General features: G+C 47.2%; 1 protein-coding gene across 1 annotated transcript in view; it reads left to right on the top strand.

Annotated features, from left to right (window-relative positions):
- RNF216 (ring finger protein 216) overlaps window positions 1–20498 on the top strand; it is a 54550-nt gene that overhangs the window by 15746 nt on the left and 18306 nt on the right. Inside the window, exon 12 of the mRNA XM_009584198.1 lies at window positions 1–10. This exon is cut by the window's left edge and continues 84 nt beyond it. Coding sequence (XP_009582493.1) covers window positions 1–10 — 10 coding nt within the window. The remainder of the gene's footprint in view (window positions 11–20498) is intronic.

Below are 20498 nucleotides of genomic sequence, written 5' to 3' on the forward strand. Positions count from 1 at the left end.
CTGCAGAAAGGTAATTGGGGGATACTTTGCCATTTGGTCTCTTCTGGAGCGTTGGGCAGGAGAGCTGGGAGGACAACTCACACTTCCTAGCGGCGGGTGAATGAATATCTAATGTGGCTGCATGGGGCAGCAGTCAAAGTATTTGCTGGATCCTACTGACGTTCTATAAAATTATGTGGCTGGACAGATGAGACAACAGTGTTGCTTTCTTTCCTTGGAAGATGTTGGCTAAAAAAGCTTCTAGATGCCTTAGGTTGCTGTCTTGCATATACAGAAGCATTGTAGGTGAACAGGATGCTGGATGTTTAAAAGGCATAAAACCAAATTGTAATCTTTTATCTAATGAAACTTCTGGAGAATGAGCTGAAACAACCTTACGTGCTATCCTTAAGAGAATTAGCATCTGCATTTTTCTTTTATGCTGTCGCCTGAATACAGATTCAGTTTGAAGTGACAGAAAAATTTGTTTGAAGAGCTCACTTAAATGTGTCCGTTCAAAGGGCAGAAGATCTTTGTGCTTCTCTCAAAGTTTGCTAACAGCGATAGCGGGAGAATCGTCAGGCCCAATGGGGGGACGGAGTGTGGAAAGCTTGCCGCTGCTCCTTCTGCACCATCTGTTCTGGGGAAAAATAGAAGCATAGAAGTGTGTTTCCCAGTCTCCTGAATGTATGGAGAACCCCACTTACATCTGGTGCCAGTGAGCCAAGGCCAGTACAGTATCAGTGTTTAGCACTGAAGCTACAAGGTGTCTTGTGTAACTTTGGCCACAACAGTGAATTCTCGTGCAATATTCAGGGAACTGCCTGTCCCCCAGCAGAGATTTCTGCTAATCATTGAAATTCCTCTTGAGTGCATTAACCTTGTAGCTGCCATAGCTTTGGGTTCTTGTATTGATGTGATACCACCATTTGCCTGTATTGAGAAAGTAATAGGAAGTCAAATTCTGTTGTCTGGAGAAATTGAAGTTGCCAGCAGTGAACTTTGCATTCTGTAGTGAAAATTGAACTTACTGGCAGGGGGAAGCTGCTTATGAAAGATGCGCAATTCCATTTTAGATCTCTGATCTCCAGATATGTTTTGCTAACATCCACCTCTAGCATTTGGGAAAGAAATGTGATTCTGATGGATCATCCAAGTGTCATGAGCAAGGAGGTTTGCTAGTCACTAGGTGGCAATGTTGATTCACGTTTAAATCCCCCCCCCCGCCCAAACGGAGTTGTTTTCAAAATGTACATATGTCAGCACCACAGAATAAAATTCAGGCTTGAAGAACATGAATGCTTCAATGTGCAAAATGAATTGAAGTTGTTTTTTTTCCCTAAAATGTGTAATGCGGCACAGTAACTGTGGTAAGAGGGGTCAGTGCTGAAATATTCATTTCCTTCTGGTTTGCTGTTTCGTTTCCTTCCTAGCGTACTGCCTGTCCCCCCTCCCTGGGGTTGCAGCATTCCAGTGGGCTGGATTTCTGGTTTCCTGGACAGCTTGTGTTGATTCATTAGCTGAAAATCTGCTGAGTAGCTTTGTGCTGCTCTTAGAAGTCTTGAACGACTTTAGGATTTGAAGTCGAGGGTGAGGAATTCAGATAGCAGGATGTGGTGGTGTCTCACAGCAGCAACTGCAGTGGTTCTTCATATTCCTGCTATCTTGTCTCTCTCCAGAATGAAGAATTTCAGTTAATGCTCTTGCTTGCAGGAAACTGTTGCCCTTAGGGAGGAAAGGGCTAATCTAGGGAACTCTACAGAGGTTGGAGAGGATGCATTGGCTTTGCTAGCATTGCCTCTGGCAGGCTCTGTGGTGGTGATGACTGATCCTGGAAGGAGTCCCTCTCTGGTTGGAAGGACTGCACTTGCACAGCTGAACCTGAAGTGAGGGGAAGTGTGGAAAGGGAAAGGTCAAAATGTGCTTCTCCTGAAACCTCAAGGCTCTTCAAGGGTGGGGAGAGGAGGACCAGATGGTGGTCCTGTTGTATTTCTGTGCTCCATCACCTGGATCCTTTGTCCTGCTTTGAGAGTTCATGTTGATACTCTTAGGCTTTCCTTTAAATCTTGCAGAGCGGTTGATTCACGTTTGGGCCAGCTATGGATGTATTGTAAGTGATGGGAACCAGCTGGAAGCCTTCATTTTGGCTGTATATATGTATGTTGGGCTCAATAATAAGAAGAGCTTTAGGCATACCCAGGTCACTGCTTATGCACCTCACCTGTAGCTCCAGTCATTCGCACCTTGCAGGGACCAAAATGTGGCTAATGGTAACCTCAGCAACAGGCAGAGCTGCCAGTCGCCTTCTGTGACTGAACGGCTGCATGGAGAGCATGCAGATGAGCCTGCACCATCTGCCAGGGCTACTGTGGCTCCAGCTGTGTGGCGTGAAGTTTGGCTCCTAGTTAGGTGGCCAGGGCTTGAATCTTAATACTACGAACTGCAGAGTGGAGGAAAAGCTTAATTAGCCAAAGGAAAACGTTGCCCAAGCCACCCTATGGATGCGTTCTGTGTGTGTGTGCAATATGAGCTGGTGCTGGGGGAGAGGCAGCTTTTGCTCAGACCTCTTTTGAGTTTTGAGGTTTTGCTCTATAACAGGTCGCTGACCGCACATGGAGCCAGGATTCCCGGCGTCAGAAATTTTTGCCAGCCTGCTCGGTCAACCTCCATCTTATTCTGCACAGGGATCCCTGCGCTTGAATTTCTCATCTCTAATGATGCGCGTTTCTTCTCCCTGTGCTCTGACAGAGCAAACCAAAGCTGGCAATTCTGGTAAAACTAGGAAAGGCACATGTTGCTTGTTGACTTGTGCAGCACTGGGAAGTGAGCGTGCACTTTTGCACATTGGGGGAAGTGCTGTTTCCCACCAGAAAAGGAAGTCCATCCTTTCTGCACTGCCTCTCTCCTCCCGAGACCCCATATTGTTGGTGAAGACAAGGCTTTTGTTCCCGGGCTGCTTGCTGCTATCCCCGGCGCCGTGTTGCGGGTGGGGGAGATGTCTCCCCTCTTTGCAGTCTCAGCACAAAGCACTGCAGGGCTTTCAGCCAGCAAAGAGATGGGGAGGTGAAAGCTGCCGTTGCCATGGAAATAATGCATGCACGGAGCTGCGCTGTCCCTCCGGTGCCGGAGAACTCGAAACCCTCAACACTCATTTCATAGCCAGGCCACATTGCGGGGACTTGCGTTTCCAAGACTTTTCCTTAAAACTCCTTTGCATAGCTTAAAATTTTTGTTACTTTATTGTACGGAGTTGTTGTCTGCCTCGGTGCTGGCTGGAGGCGAAGAGGTGATGGCGTATGGTTCCACGGTGCTAAATTGCATTGCCCTCGGTCTGGGCAGCTGCCCCTCCTGTTCAGGGCTCCTCAGTGCCCTGTGTTAACGAGGCCGTGTTTCGGGAGTGGGTTTGCCTGCTGGGCATCTGAACTGTCACGCTGGAAAAATGAGCATTGATGTGCCTGCGTCAGATGGATAAAATCTCCGCTCTTTTGTCTTTTCGTCTTCGGGTTAGGCTCTCTGGCCACAGCAATCCTTGTGTGTACTTTCAATTTGCAGGATTAAGATGTGGTATTTTTAGGGGACTTCTTTTTAAGCTGCTAGAATGTCTCAGGATTGATTTCAAGGTGCTGGCTAGGAAGAGATGCACCCAGCCGCTTTTAACCTTCATTTTCTGTTGGAAGCGAGACAGGTTTAAGCTTGTACAGAGTTCTGCCTAGCAAGCTATGTCTGAACCCTGCTTTTCTTAGCAGGGTGCTAACGCTGCATCCACAACCTATGTTAATAAGCATAAGTCGCGTTGTACGGTTTGCAGCAACTTTGATGTGAGTGGCCTTGCTGAAATAAATTGTTGCATGATCAACAAGACTTAAAGTTACAGGAGGAGCTAAGGGGCATATTGCAATGCCTGTGATCTCTGTACCTGGTGCGGTAATGGGGCGCGCAGCTGCCTGTGATTCAGAGGTAGGTAACAAGGCAGCCCCAGCCACCTATGATCCAGTTACAAGTGTTTTATAGGGTGCAAGGGGAAATGTTTGTGTAATCAAGTACCCAGCAGCAGGGGATGTGTTCAGGATGACATAGCCTTCCAAGGATGTCATCCAACACATACCACAGGGCCCATTACTTCTGTGCTAGAGGCTGGCCCGTTGCTGCCCGGAGCTGCCCTGCCCAGCTCCAGATGCGCTGTGGTTTTCGGCTTAAACTGTATCAAGATTTGTCACTGGCAGGGTGCGTGTGCAACATGGAAAAAAAAAAAATTGTTCTGGTTGGAGAAATTGAGCTTGTCCAAAATGCCTCAGAGTAGGATGTGCATATGGAGAATTACTTAATTCTCCTTGTTTTGCAACATGTTTTCCCAGCTGTTGAAGTCTGCTGTCTCATTCAGCTTCCTGACAGCAGTGCAAACATTTTGAAGGTCCCATGGCCCTGTCTCATTCTCTGTTCAGCCATTCTTACTGCTGTTCTCTGTATGCTTTTCCTTGAGCCTATTTATTTAGATTTGATTGTTACTTAGAGCTTAGCCCCACAGCTTTAGTGGAGAGCAGAGCCAAAGGTGGCACTCATTTATGGCAGACCCCTGTAATTTCTTTCTAGTGGCAATGACCTCAAGAGTCAACTCCCTCGTTTAAATTTCCATCCTCCTGTGTCTGTGTGAATGCGGCTTAGCAGAATTTGTTGGGATGAGGAAGAAAGGGAAATGCGGTGTGGAGGACCTTGCTACGTGTCTTACTGGGGGGTTTGGGAATGGAGCGCTCATGCCTGCGTACGCTTTTGTCTGGAGGCCTGTCTCCCACTTGTCTGGCCTGGCAGAACAGTCTATCATCTTTTCATGACTCTGCCATCTTCTTCCTCAGCGCTGCATCCCTGAAACCTCCTGCTCTGGAGCTCTCAGTGTTCTCTTCCAGCTCAGTGCCTTCGCTGCACCCTTTTTAAATGAGCGGTGCGCATGGGAACACGCTCCACTCTATTACTGCCAAAACCACAACAAATGGCAAGTTTCCGTCTGTCATCTCAGCTCGGCGCTGAGGCACTCCGCGGCTGGGCAGGCGATTTTCATTTTTCTTCCATAAAAGGACATTGAAACTCGTCTGCAGCGGCGGTGCTCTGTGCTGCAGGCAGGGCGAGCGGCGATGCTATCGACGGCAGCGCCAGCAGTACTGCAGCGGGAGCGCTGGTGATTTCCATATCGCTCCTCAAAGGGATGGGCAGGAGGGAGGGACCAAGTCCGAAGGTGGGGTTGAGGTGATTGTAGGCGGCGGATAACACCCCAGTAGATTTTATTGCCAAGTCCTAAAGGAAGATAGATAACAGGAGAGTGCTCCTGGTACAGCAAAGCCTTAAAAGTACAATCCCATGTAGGAAAAGTGCGCGCATGCTAAACCACGTGGTCCATCCCATCGAGGCATGTAGGGTCAAAGTTACATGGGGAGTGCTGAGAGTCAGGAGATCTTCTCATCACCAGCTTTATGCACAAGGTACTTACCTTTTGGGGAGGGCTGCAAGGGGAACAAGGGAAAGCCACGTGCCAGGGGCTCTCTTTCATAGAATCATTAAGGTTGGAAAAGACCGCTAAGATCGAGTCCAACTGTCAACCCAACACCACCGTGCCCGCTAAACCATGTCCCTAAGCGCCTCATCTACACGTCTTTTAAATACTTCCAGGGATGGTGACTCCACCGCTTCCCTGGGCAGCCTCTTCCACTTCCCTGGAAGCTGGACAGTGCATGCCCACAGCTTGCTCCCTGGCTGAGAAGGAGCATCTAGGAAAGCCAGGGACCAGGAGTGATTTGTCCCTCCTGGGGGAACTCCCATAGCTTGCTTTTTGGTGTATGCTTGGTCTGGGCCGGGAGCACCTACAAGAATTGAGTGGTGCCAGCAGTAGCTTGCTCCTAAGTGCCCCTTTCCAGAGAGGAGGCACAATGATCAGCCCAGAATCACTCCCTGCCTTGTTTATATACCTGCCACCCTTCCTTGGGACACGTAGGAAGGGGCTGTAGGAGCTCTGAGAATACCTCTCCTGAAAAGAGGGTAAGAGCGGGCTGGATTAATTGCTGTGGTGGGGTGGAGAGGCTCCATCAGTGGGAGCTCAGGTGCTGCTACTTTTACAAGGTCAAGTATATTTATGCAATGGTATGTGGAAATGCTTCACTTGATAAATGAGTCTGACAGGGGAGGAGAGGGCGAAGCCCAGCCTGGAAATGGACCTGAGGAAAGAGGTCAGTTTAAATGGGGTATCTGTCTCTTAGAGGCAGGGGGGGAAATGCTGCTGAAAGCAAGAACTCAGAGTAGTCTCTTTAAAAATAGACCATGTAAGTCAGTGCAATTTCAAGCAACAAAGCTTATTCCTGTGCTTGCTTTCTGCCTTATATAGCAATATCCATTCAGGGAAAAGGCAATTCTCCCACTGTTTACTGACCAGTGAATACCTCTTTGTCAGGTCCATAAGAGGTGGCAGTGCTATCTTCCCTTCGTAGCTTTGTCCTTTGCCGAGGAAAGGTCCAGAGGTAATAAGCTGAACACAACTTCATGTGGGGATGGAAACTTCAGCCTCAGCAGTCTGGTCTCGCCTTCTCTCTCTGGGCACAGCCTGCAACCATTTAGGCAAAGGAGCCACTGTAAGCAGCTGCAAACCTGCTGTGGTCCGTGCAGGCATGCAATGACAATGACTTTGGAGATAAGCTGATGGACTCCAGGAGGGGTTGGATAAGAGCACCATGGGTGGGTGGTGCCGGGGTGTGAAAGGTCCTTGGCTGCCTTGAACATGGCAAGCCGCCGGAGTGGTCCAGTAGCCAAACTGCTGGTGCTGGAAGGACCCTGAAGTCTGTAGTGCTAAGGGTTGAGCAGAGACTGAGACCTGCTGCAGGCTGAGATGAGCTGTAAGTTTTGCTTTTTCCTCCTAGGTCCCTTTGAAAAAGAAAGGGAGGAGTGGTATTCTTCCATTTCATGCAGGGAACAAGAGAGGGAGTAATGTAATGTGATTGCCTTAATATCAGGGAGACACTCTAAACCTCTGTATGGACCAGTGTGCTCAGATCGCTTGATTTGTTTGATTTTTAAACAGTGAAGTAGCTTCGCCTCTGTCACTTGTCTGTCCTCACAACAGGTAGCGATGCCACCGAGCTGCCCTGGGACTGCTGTGGGAGCTCAGTACAGGTACCCTTCACGGCAGTAGGTGTGAGTTTAAGGTTAAAACTCTTCCTGGTGCTACTTGTATTTGCAGAGCATTGGAGCAGGGTTATCGTTTCGCTGCTGCAGTGGAAATAGAGGTTGGAGAGGATGGAAAAAGGCTGTTCCCAAGCCAAATTAAAAACATTGTTCTGACCTTAGTCAAGAAACTACATCTTCCCTCTCTTTCCTCCCCCTCACATTCCTGTCGTGGTAATCACTGATCTCTAACCTCAGCTTCATCTGCCGCAGCTAACCACTTAAAAAAATGCACTCAAAAACCCCCGACTCTCTGCATACACCTCTTCTTGCTGTACCTTAGTCCTTCCAGGGCAGAGTTATCGTTGGAGGGGCGTGAGTCAGCAGTGGAGGTTTTGAGTAGTATTGTGTCAGGGCAGGTGATGACTGTCTCCTTTGGGCCAGAGCACTGAGATGGCCTAACCTGGCGTGTGTAGTGCAAGGAGGTGTTTTGCTTCTCCTTTCTCTTTGCACATAAACAGATTTCAGCAGATGACACAGTCATCAGACTTCCTGAGCTAATACAAGGCTGCTGCAGATGATGTCCATTTTGGAGGCTGTCAGTAGAGTTTGTTTCCTAATTTGGTCACAGTATGCTCAGGGCTGGCCTGCTTTCCTTTTTTCTTTTTTTTTTTTTCTTTTTAAAAACACCCATCCTTTTATATCATTGTCGTGGAGGGGAAGCTGTTTGTATCGGAGAACCTCCAGCTCCTCTCACTTCTTCTCTGCAGAGGAAGTGATACTTGAAAGGTCTCTTTGAAAAAGCAATGCAGTTCTGAAGCTGATCTTTCCAGTTTTTTTCCCCTCCTTTGCCACTCTTTTGTGAGCTCATCTCAATGAGCCTGCTGGCTTTTTATCCCTTCTGGGTGGTCATCTGAGCCCTTAGTGCTAGAGGACTTTGTAATAGTTGTCTTAAGTGACAAAGGGAGCTATGCTGCAGTTAAGTAATAACATTGATAAGCTGATATATTGGAATATATATTGCAAGGGGGAGAGACGTGTGATTTCAGCTAACGGAAAGAGCACGTGCTTTGTTTTGTTTCATACATCACCACTAATGAGGCCTGGTACCATGTAGGAAGCTGTAAATGCCAAACACTGGGAGAGCAATAGTGTGGCTGGTCAGCTCTGCTAAATGACCTTTAAAAGTTAGCTCATGTGTCCTGCAAATCCTCAAGAAAACCAAGGACCACCAACCCCTTTAGAAGATGCCTGCTGTTTGGTGTTGGACCAGAGTCAGCCCCAAACAAGCTGCCTTCCTGGCGTGCAGGAGACAGTTTAGCCCTTCCACTGTCAATGTGAGTTTTCATTCAGCAACAGGAACAGCTGAGGAATGAACACCAAACCTGTAGGCTCCTTTTTTCTTTTATTTCTGTGCTGGACTTAGCAGGAAAAGGAGCGGGGGGGAAGTTTCAAAGTGATGCAGTCAAGGGTGCAGCTCCAGCAGCTTTATTCAGTGCTGTCAGGGGGCTTGTGTGCCTTAGGTGGTGGTGAAGCTATTGCTGTTGAGGGAGCTGGTGTCTGTGTTGGAGAAGACTCCCTGGCCTTGGAAGCACAGGGAGATGCTGGGTTACCTGCTCAAATCCAGCACTATTTTAGGTTCAGAGTGTATGTCATAAACAGCTTCAGCAGAGCCTCAGGTTAAGGTACACCAGGAGCAGCTTGATTACTGGCGTTAAAGGTTTGGCTGTAGATGGGCAGGTATGGGCTGGTGTCTGCTGAAGTTCCTCTGGAGAGATGAAACTTCAGTGTGCGTCATGTGTTGGATGCCAGGTTACCGTTGACCTCTGAAACGTGAGTAACAGAGAAATGGGAACATGAAGTGGTGAGGCAGCAAGTTTAGAGGGGGAAAGGGAAGGTGAAACAGAAGTTTTCTTCTAATTTAGTAAAAATCACCTCTGTGTGTCATTCTTATTTGCATATTATCTTCTAATTAGCCATGACTGACTCACCTACCACTTCCACCTGAAAGGAATAACGTGTTTTGAAGTATATGGTTTATAATCTCAGTAGGCCAGCATTTCTTCTTTTCCTTCTCCCTCCCCTTCCAGTGCCCCCCAAAATGCATTCTCTTACTGCTTTTAACCTTCAAGCCTCTTTTCTTCTGCTTTCTGTCTTTTACTACTCTTGCATTATTAATAGGACTGTAGCAATCCAGCCAGCATACTGACATTACTAATTACTACTTGTAGCAGAGGAATGAGGAGCAAGATAGAAACCGGGTCAGGAAATGTTGTCATCGTAAAATGATAGCTTCAGAACTGGGGAGCAGAACTCTTTGTACGAGCAGGTTTGCATTGGAAACGGCTCCTTCGCCCGGTAGCATACCTGTGCACGTTCACCATGCGCGTCCTCCTTGCTTCTTTGCTGCGTGCAAGCAGGAACACCGTCTCGCACACACGAGAAGGTTAATGGACTTGTAATTTCCAGGAGCAGAGGAATGGAGTGATATGTTGTATTCTGCCTGATAGCACTTCAAGCATCACAAAATTCATGTGCTCTTCGTTGCTGGCGGTGTAGTAGGAAGCCCCTTCCCTTGTTGGTGTGAAAAGCTGAGGAAGCGTAAGTGGCTGCGTTTATTTTTGCGTTCAGTGAGAGCCTGTCACACTCGATGCGTTCGGATTGTCCTTGGTAGTACCAAGGGCATCCTATAGCAACAAACAGCTCTCTGTGTTCTATGTAAGAGAATATGGCTGCTATGAAATCAGAACAAGAACATTATTTGGGGGATGCAGCCATTAACTTGTGAATACTGGGCTGCTGTAAGCATGAGGAATTGCCTGTTTCTGGTTAATGGAGCTGTGCCTCTTCACTCAATTGGGCAGAGCATCCGCTTGGGAATCTCGCATCCCTTGGAGGCCTTGTGAACAGTTGCGCTGTCCCGTTAGCTTGCTCCTTGAGAGAAGGGCACATGTGAAAAGGGAAGTGTCATTTATTGTAAAATGTATCAACTCTTATGGTGACAGTTAGAGAAAGTAATCTCTTTAAACGCATGCTGTCTTCTTTGAAATAGTTAAACCAGCTAAAATACATAGGTCAGCAATAAAACACAAATACAAAATTGATCAGTGTGTGCTGGCAAAAGGCTGAAGTCTGTCTCCCAAAAAGATGCTTTAAAATTAAAAAGACAAACTGAAGTCTAGTCTCTCCCAGAGGTATAAATTTGCTTGCTAGTGATGAGGGGACGAGAGCACGTCTCTGGGTGAAATGGCTGGCTCGAGGTGGCAGATTCCTTAGAAGTCTCTTGGAGACAGGGGAAGGGACTGCGTGTTTCTTCCCTCTCAGTGTTACTGGTCCCAGTATGCGTGACCGCCTGTGCGTGCATCAGCTGGGTGACACTGCTTTTGGATGAATATGGGGAAGCATCAAAGCAATTTGCGCTCAGTCCCTGCTAGGCGGTCGTGCATCCAGATAAACTAGTAGCGTGCTTCATTTATATTCTTGACAAAGCCGGGAGGCCAGCACATAAGCAGCATGACTCCCTCGCAAGTCAGATGGTAACTCGCACAAAGCGAGCTGGATACTTAGGCTGGGCAGACTTGACAATATCCCCTTTCAAAGATTATCCTTTAAACTGTCCTAGTCGCACACCGCCTTTGGCGCCTGCCTGAGCCTTTTGTAAGGATGAACAGTATTTAAAAGAGAGGCTGGCTACACTAATCTCTTCTCCGTGGGCTGAAAAATTATCCTGCTGTAGCTAGCCAACTTTATTTCTCTACTTCTCTAACTGATCATAATAAGTGTAGGGCTTTTAAATCCTGGCTCATATTTTATCTGTGGTGTTGGTGGGGCTGTCTTGTTACCTCGAAGCGAGCCCAAAGCAGAGCTTTGCTAGTGCAGCTTAGGGCTTTTGAGGGAGAGCAGACATTCCCATTAAGTGAGAGCTGATGATAGGCAGTCATTTCTACCACGTATTTAATAAAGCCATTGTGGAGTGGGAGCAGTCCAGAGTTTACAACCTCAGTATTCTTTTTTTAAAAGGCAAGTACTGATTTGCCATTAAACCGAGCGTTGTCAGTAGGGCAAATGCTTTCTCGGTCCAAAATTTCATGTGCACGTATTTAATTAAAAGGCGACAGGGTTAATGAAGCTTTGAGTGCATAAGGCCTCATTCCCTGAATTTAATTTTCTTTAATTGCTCCAGAGATTGAAATTCCCAGCTGTGGTTGTCCCCTAACATGTGAATTAAGGAACTGGAAAGGGACAATTTGAGTTGTCTCATTCAGTGCCAGCTTCTTCCTCTTCTGCTGATTTTTCATCTCTTTGGTTGAAAGAGGATTAGATAAAAATGCTTTCTTAAGTCAGTGTTTTAGCTTTGCGGTGGAATTGGCAAAGCTGTGAGCTGCCGACACCTTGGACACTGGGAACGAGGTGAAAAACAGGGAATGTTTGGGCAGATCGTGTCACTCATCCTTAATGTATTACAGAAGATCGAGAGCAAATAGAGTTTTTATTCTCTTTCCACCCCAATACCTGCCATCACATTCAGCATCGGGGTTGGGTTGACTGAATTGCCTGCCACAGCCCAAATCAAACCAGCCTTCATTAGCGTGCAGTTTAAAAAAAAAAAAAAAAAAAAAAAAGGTGGTTTGGGGGTAGGTTTCTTGCTTGTTTACAGGGGTGTTTGAATAGTGGTTTTAGGGCCTAAGACCTCTGTGAGAATCAAGGTCCTCTCGTGTTAACTGTTGTGCAAGCTCATAGTCCAAGCTCTGCAAAGCTCTGTAAAAGGGCAAAAATCTAAAATGCAGCAAATCCATGTACCAGCAAAATGATCAGTGATGGAAACAGCCGATCATGTTCCTGACTTCATTATAATAAAAACTTATGACCCTTGCTGAATGTCCCCGTATGTGGTGCTCTCTGTCTCTATTTGTGACAGAGGCTGTCAAATATTCCAAGGCTACTGTATGTTTTTGTGTCCTCCTGGGCTTGTTAGCACCTATAGCCTTGACTAGCTGGTTAATAGAGAAGAAAGCTTCCAGCAGCAATAGAAGACATCGGGGGTTAATTTAATGCACATCTAACATTGGAACAATGGGAACAACAAGTGTTTTAGGGTTTTGCCATAGGTTTGACTCCTTTTGGAGGTCTTAGCTGTCAAAAATACTTGGGAAAATATGTAGTGGCATCTCCTTGATCTGGTGGAGATTTGCCATAACCAGCCGGCATGTGGTACTGATAAATCAGCAGCCCATACACGAAGAGGTGTTTCGGAGCTGTCAGGCTTTCCCAGTCAGAGGCTGGTGGCTGCTGGTAAGCTGTGGTGTATAAGGTGGTGCCTGGGGTGCATTTGGGGGCCTGGGGGGATTGTTTTGGACGAGCTGTGCTTTGGTCTCGGGAGGGTGTCCTGTCTCCTCCCGTTGCTTCAGGAAGAGCTGCCCTGCAGGTACCCCTGCCCCAGCGGTGGAGCCGGAGGGGTGCGAGAGCCGGAGGGGTGCGAGGGTGGGTTTGGCACCCAGCACCCTGGTGATAAACATTTAGAGAGGAGGCACGAGGAGAGGTGCCCTCCAAGTGTGAGCTCTAACCTGCATTAATCAGCCATATCCATTGAATCTCTGCCTGAACACGTGAATCCGTAAAACCATTGGGGTTAAAAAAATTTAATTCTTTTTTGGCATTCTTTAATTCTTTCTTATTTCCAATCAGCCTGTTCAGCTGGAGTCGGCACAAATACCTCTCGCAAGCTTGCACTTCTGGCCTGAAGGAAACCACCTTCTATGCTACTAGATAACACCTCTCCTGCGCCTTGATGGTTTGAGCGACCTCTGCGCTGCCGAATAACTAATGGCCGGGTCGTCATGCTGGGGGCCGGGAGGTCCAGGGCCTGGCCCGTGAGCGGCTGCTCCCTCGGGGAGCAGAGGTGATGCTTAAGTGGTCTCCGTGCTGCTACCAGTGTAAACAGAGCAGATGTTTCCCCGAGTCGGGGGAGCATTAATGGAATGTGTCGGCCCCGGCTGATGTAAAACATCGCTGCGAGTTTTGGGGATGAGGTCAGCGGTACTGAAAGCTGATGGGAGTTTAATGTCGAGTCTGCCTATCCGAGACGAGGGGTCAACAGAGAAAGCCGCGGCTAATGGAAACGCAAGTACACTTGTCATAAATCAGTGCCAAAATACTGAACGGGCATAGCTGCCACTGGATCCTGCAGCCAGCGACGTTTCTGTAACCACTCATTAGCTATTCTGTGGCTGCTTTCCTCGCTGGGTGCTCGTAGTGTTTCACTTCAGAAGGGACAAATAGAGGCTGAAAACGGAGAGTTTGGGGAAAGCTTTACCTCCGTGTGCTGGGAAAGCCCTGCCTGCTTCCCCTCGGTGTTTGTGGGGTCCCGTGGCTACTGCATCCCACCCATTTGGGGAATAGCAGGAGGGCAGCTGGGATCTTGTTTTAAACAAGTTGTCCTTCTGGTAAAAGGAGATGGATCGTGTTTCTGCCACGAGGTTGCTAGGGAGTCCCGAGGCATCCAGGAAAGCATCGAGAGGCAGGAGGCAAAGCAGGCTTGGCGCTGCTTAGAGATCATATGGTTTTTTTAAAAACAAACAAAGCTTGTAAAAAGTAAAGAGCAGCATTTTTCTAGACAATGAAAAGTCAGTTTGCTCTCCAGACCGACCAACATATTTCCCATAAAGCCGGACCATTTGCCAACAAGATAAGATGGTCGTATTTGTTCAGTGATTTATCCTCTGTGAAGCTAATCTGAAAGAATGCTTTATTGCTCTATTTATTTTTTCAAAAGAAGCTTCTTTGACCTCATTTTTTGTGTTGGAAGCATGCATGCCTTTAAGCTAAATCTCAAAGCCCAGTCAAAATTGGGGTCTGTCTTCAGGGTTGCTGCTTAAGACACAAGATCCGTGGGCTGTTAGTGGCAGAGATGCCATTCAGAAGCAGAGAGGTGAGCATCTCTCCCCAAGGCCTTTTCTGCATTGAAAAGCCTCGCCACGATATCCAGCCTCATACAAACCAACAAAGCCAGTCTGCAGCTAGAAGCGTTTTGGGTTGTTTTTTTTTTTTCTTTCTGGGCCCTCCTTAAAGGGCATAGGTTAAAACAAAACAGATGCTCTTGGATGGTGTCTCTGCTCTGCTAAGAGGCAGTTGCTGTAAGAGGCCTTGGCTCCTGGCGCGTGAAGCGAGGATGCTACCTGCTATTTGCAAGCGGATGTCAGGTTTAATAAAAAAAACAATCTGAAAGAGCCAGATGATCCCCCCGAGTGGGGCGAGAGGGGAGTATCGGTGGTGTTACTGCATTACCTCCATCCTAAAGTTTGTGTATGCAATTATCCACGGAAGTAAAACCCGAAAGTGCCTCCTTATGGCACATTTTCCCCAAACAAGGGAAAGGATTGCAGCTATCAGAGTGGCCGTGAAGAAAGGGATGGATCTTTCAGGTAGCTGGAAGCTGTGCCAGTTTGTGTGTTTGCTGGTAGCCTGCTACTATATTTAGTTTCTCTTGGCCTCCCAGAATGAATGCATTGAACCTTTCTAGATATGGAGATAGGCACACCACCAACCAGCTTGCCAGCTTCTCGGCTTTATAGTTGTTGTTTTCAGCCTTGGTCCTTGCTGTTCCTGTGTTTGGGGTAGAGGATAGTTAGATGAAGTTATGTGAAAGAGAATTGTTGTTGTAGCTGTTCTGTCTGCACATGAAACCTGGGGTATTTTTTTAAGAAAAGCTTCTTTTTGGAGTATGTTTTTATCCTGTGACTTTAACCCTTTGTCGTGTGTTTCAGGTGTGCAGAGCGAACAACAGGTGCTTTGCAGGAGTCATTAGGAAACTTCCAGTTTTGTACCACAAACAAGCATGCAGATACTTTCCGAGGCAACTTTATTTTACTGTAAGAGATCCTTGTCTTGAAGAATTCTGACTTACTCATGTAATTAAATGAAGCATTTTTTTCCTCCTGGAACTTTATTCTGGTTGCAGCTGTTGTACAAGCTATAGATTTCTAGATTTGTGTCAGAAAACCGTGACTTCAGACCACTGGGATTTTTGTGGGTGGGTGAAAGTGGTAACAGATTAATGAGTTTTACTTAGCATCTCCATCTGCCAGACTAAACCATGTTCTGCATAGGAGATTTAACACAGCTGTTTTGAGCTGGTCTGCTAAAAGCAAAGGACCCTTTACCTAGTCAAAGCTGACCTGTGATCTAAAAAAACAAGCATTGCTCTTTCAAAAGGCAGTGCCTTATATAATCATATTTACTTTCCTTTTCCTGATCCAAGCACTGTGATGAACTCAAAGTGTGCAAACTGGGAAAAGCGATGATACGGAGAAATGCAGGTGATCCCCTAAGGACCAGGTACAAGCCCTGGGTACTCACCAGACACATGGATCAGGTTCCTTGTCCGAAATTTGAACTCTTACATATTGCTGTGACACTTGAAATTACCTTCCTTATGCTTTACATCTGTAAGCAGGTAAATTAAAACGTGTAGCATAAAATCAGTTATCTCGGTCGCAATGTGGGCGACTCGTACCAGAGCAAAATGACTGGCAAGCAGTACTGTGCATGGCCATATGTGTAAAAGTGTACGCACTTTCTCAAATTGCAGTTGGCTCAAATCTCTGTCGCTGCGAGGGGCAGCCTTAAAATCCAGCTGTGAGCAGAGCCAGGGTGAGGAATGAGATGACCTGATCAGGCAAAAGCTGCTGTGCGTTAGCTGTAGCTGTTAGCTTTTCTGTTCCCTCCTGTGAGCTCTGAAAGTTAAATGGGAATGAAGTAGCTGCTGAATAAGAGACATGTTATCCTTTGCCTGCATCCGTTTGTATGTAGTAAGTTGCCATGGCTAAAACACCGATCAATTACTGTTATTTTGAAATTGGGGATTATTCTTCAGGGTTTTTTTTACGGAAACGGGTATCTGTCATCTCCAGTGTCCAGAAAGTATCTGCAAAAGCGAGTGCTGATGTTAGTGTGCGTGTGTTGTGTGTGTGCCTGCACATACGCACTCCCCAGCCGTTCCTGTACACCCTTTCTCTAATTTTTTTATTGCCTGCAAGGCTGGATAAACAGCCCCGACCCTGAGGAGCCCAAAGGCGCTGGCGAGTTGGAGGGTGTGGGGGAAAGGCTGGCTTGGCTGATCTGGCTATGTAAAACTGAAAGGTGTTTACTCAACACATTGGGTGGACTGTTCTTGTATGTAATGAGTTGTGCAACTGCACAGCTGTACCAAAACAGACCAAGGTCCTCTGACTTGTCTCCCACATGGACTCATTACAACTACTTCTCAGGAAGATGCAAAATTCCCGTGATCTGTCTGCGTGTGTTAACTCCAGATTGCTTTCTGCTCAGAGTGCCTCTCTGTTTGGAGTATCAGTGGGTCTTCTCACTGCTTTCTACAGGCTTGATGACAGATGCTACCCTAAAAATTTGTACTGGATATTTCCTCTGAAGTACCTCACATCACCATGGAGAAGTGAAAGCAAGCAATGCAGTTACCAGGAAAGCTGCTGTAGTCCTTGGACTTGCATGCTGGGGCATGTAGAGTTGGGGAAAGATCGTATTTTCTTTACATTATGGCATTAGTGACACCAAGTGTTTTGTTCTGATTCTTAGTAAAGAATGACAGGAAGCTAGAAGACCCTTAGAAAAAGTTTAAAAGTATTCTCTGCAGTCTAGAAATCCTGCCTTATGGTAAGATCTAAAAGCTAACTCTTTAAAGAAAAATGTTATGATATCATACAGGCTGTAAATGCACACCTTCAGAGATGTATGTAGCATCTTAAATGTAGCAGGTACTGATAAGATAGTCTAAAAGCTGGTAAAGCTGGTTGAAAACCCATGCTTTGAGTCAGCTTGGAGCTTTTGGATCAAGTTGGATATCTTGATTGAGAAGGAGGAAGGGAGATTTTAGGCTTAGTTGTTGTCATGGTTTAACTCTGGCCGGCAACTCAGCCCCACCCAGCCGCTCGCTCACTGCCCCCCAGTGGGATGGGGGAGGAATCGGAAGGGTAGAAGTGAGAAAACTCGTGGGTTGAGATAAAGATAGTTTAATAGGTAAAGCAAAAGCCGCGCACACAAGCAAAGCAAAACAAGGAATTCATTCACTCCTTCCCATGGGCAGGCAGGTGTTCAGCCATCTCCAGGACAGCAGGGCTCCATCACGCGTGATGGTTACTTGGGAAGACAAACGCCATCACTCCGAAAGTCCCTCCCTTCCTTCTTCTTCCCCCAGCTTTATATGCTCAGCATGACGCCATGTGGTATGGAATATCCCTTTGGTCAGTTGAGTCAGCTGTCCCAGCCGTGTCCCCTCCCAGCTCCTTGTGCCCCCCCCAGCCCACTCACTGGTGGGGTGGGGTGAGGAGCAGAAAAGGCCTTGATGCTGTGTAAGCACTGCTCAGCAGGGACGAAACATCCCTGTGTTATCAACCCTGTTTCCAGCACAAATCCAAAACACAGCCCCGTACTAGCTACTGTGAAGAAAATTAACTCTATCCCAGCCAACACCAGCACATTCGTAAATGGAATTTTTGATATGGGGACTAGATGCTTTTATAGGACTTCCTACTTTAATGGTCACTTTCGGCTTCGTTCTGGATTGAAGTCTATGGCTTTAACATCATTGCAATCCGTAGCCCCACCATTTCAAGCTGTGATTCAGCTAGATTGTCCAGGCTACGCCAGGCTAGGTGTGAACAGACGTGGCTGGCTGACAGCCAAAGAGCCGAAGAACTGCAGGAAGTGGTAGTCTGAATTCGATAGGTAATGCTCTCCCGGGGATTGTGTGCTGTGTTAATTAGCGCTACCAAGGGAGAGACAACCTTGGAACATGTGTGATTCAAAGGCCACGGGACAGACTCAAAGAAGAGAAATTTGTAGAGAGCCATTATACGGAGTACCACCGATAGTGCAGTAAGTCCCTGGCCCACGGAGAGCAGCATGCAGGAGCAGCACGCCTGCCCTGTCCGTAGGATCAGGTCTAGATGGACTTCTAGCGTACGATACCACGCTAGGTCACGCTAATTTTGCTGGTGGAGAAAACTCACACCATCTTGATATTCAGAAGTAAGAGATCTGTATGAAAAGGGCTGTAGGTAATCACTGCATCTAAAACTCCGCAAAACTCTGAACTCTGCAGAACAGCCTTCATTTTGGCACGGTGGTTTGTTAAACGGCTGTTGTTCCAGGCTGAAGGTAGTTGTTTCTGTACATATATACTGAGAGAAAGGTTATGCTATAAACTGGGGTTCCTCGATTTCTGCTGCTACTGAACCGATGCACGTGGATGTGGGCTTGCGGGAAGGTCCTGCTGTGGGTTCTTCTCTGCGTGTTTCTGTTTGCGACTCTCCACTTAGCATTGAATTCAGATGTTTACGCACATACTTAGAAAAGGCTGGTCTGGAAATAAACTCCTCTTTGCAGCACTCCACTTCCTGCTTTGTATTTTAAGACTTTTCATTCTCTCGTAGTAATTTTCCAAGTGGATTAGTGCAGGTCACCAAGGCATCCGCATCAGTAAAATACAGCGAGATGTTACTGTCATCTCCTGAAACACTCCAGCACTCCACCCCATCGCTTATCAACCCACACTCCAGTAATCCTAATAGCTATGTCATAGCAAGATTAACAGAAAATCCAGGCAAGTATTTATGGTTCCCTTCAAGGTACGTATTAATCCGAGAATGTGAAGTGGGATAGATGCATTATGAGGAGAGCTTGGAAACCTTGCTCACGTGGGCTGAGAAGGGGTTCTGCCAGGCTGGGTAAGCTGCTGCTTGCCGGCTTGGGGAAGAGGCGCGGGGCAGTCGATGCTGCTGTGGTGTTAGTGAGCATGCGGGGGGGTGCAGGGGCTGGGCAGCCTCGGTGTGTAGCATCCCCCAGGTGGGGATGGGGAGAGGAGCAGCTGCAGCTCACATAGGAAAAAGGGGGGACAAGAACTAGTGTCTCAGTTGCTCTCAGTGCTATAGCAGCATCATACAGCAGCTCAGGGATGAGAGTAAAGGAGAAGAAACACTAAGGCAAAGCAAAGGAGGAGCAGCTTGAGGCTGGGAGAAAGAAGCAGAAGAGCTATGCAGCAAGGTGGCATCTAATAAATGCCTGGGCAGGCAGTATTGGATGGGAGGTGATAGTTTTAATCATGGAGAAGACATTCTTTTTTGTCTGTGGGGCTGTGCAGGTTTCTGGAGATTAGGGAGTGACACGAGAGGACTAACGAGGTGCAGCTTCCTCCCCCAGAACACAGCTTAGTCCCAAGGTGATCAGGTGCCAGACTCCAGTCTAGCTAATGGTGAGGATACTCTCCTAGTTTTAAAATCCCTGTGCTCATAAAAAGGTCTAAACTAAGATTTTAACAGCAGCATGTCAACACATGTGAGCCACGCACTTGGGAGCTGCTGCAGAGGAAGACCTAGTGAGGAGCATGGTAGATGTTGCAGTTCAGCTGAAGTCAGTCTGAGAGCTGGAAAAAGAGGAGAGTCTTTCTGGCTGTAGCTCTGAACTCTAGGAGATACATGTAATGTCGTTAGCGTGCTGTAGTCAAAGAATGCTTTGTGCCTGGCAAGGCTGTGCTAATCGCTAATGCTTGTAAATATTGCCCCCTCTTTCCCAGAGCTGGGGGGGGAAAGCAGAATTCCTTGTACTTTGTGTGGGTTTGGGGAGTGTTTTTATTCTGAATCAGCTGCAGAGCTGTGACACCAGAGGGAGCAAGTGAGCCTGAAATAATTGCTTTCAACAAAAACCAGCAGCAAATAATCACAGCCTTTGCAAGAGGTAAATTAAAACCATCTCCAGCCTGGGAAACATGCACAGCTCAGCATCTTTCCTCCATAAATATTTCCCTGCTCTTGAATCTTTGTAACCCCTTCGGCACCCAGCAGCCTGCTTTTCCCTGCTAGCAGCGAGCTGCCTCCTCACCGAGTGCTCCCTGAGTGCTGGGCAGAGATTTTGATCTGTCGATAACTGAGCTCTGTGGCTCTGTTGGACCTTACTGGCCTGGAGAAGTCAAGTAACGGGTTGGTATGAAACCAGTCCAGCCTTCCTGCATGGCACCGGGCAGCCTAACATCCCTGTGGAGCGGTCGTTAGTACTGGAGCAGTAAATTTAGTAATTTCCTTAGCACCCCTCATGCATTTCTGTAGCTAAAGCAACACTTCAGCTTTGGAGGAGGTTGGTCTTGCTATCTTCTGTTACCCCCTTTAACATGGGGGTTGTCCAGTCTTTGCACACTCATCAGGAGCAGTCAAGTAGCTGGAAGTGTGGGTTTTTAACGTTCGTGTTATCAAAGCTCAGTCCCAGCCAGATGATGTTCTTTCCCACCCTATCTCAATGGCATTGCATCCTTGTCTATACAGAGATACTATGAGGCATACGTGGGATTTTGCTCCGAGGAAGCTGAGAGCAAG

The sequence above is a fragment of the Fulmarus glacialis genome, unplaced genomic scaffold (genome assembly GCF_000690835.1).
Source record: "Fulmarus glacialis isolate BGI_N327 unplaced genomic scaffold, ASM69083v1 scaffold17168, whole genome shotgun sequence".
Taxonomy (NCBI): domain Eukaryota; kingdom Metazoa; phylum Chordata; class Aves; order Procellariiformes; family Procellariidae; genus Fulmarus; species Fulmarus glacialis.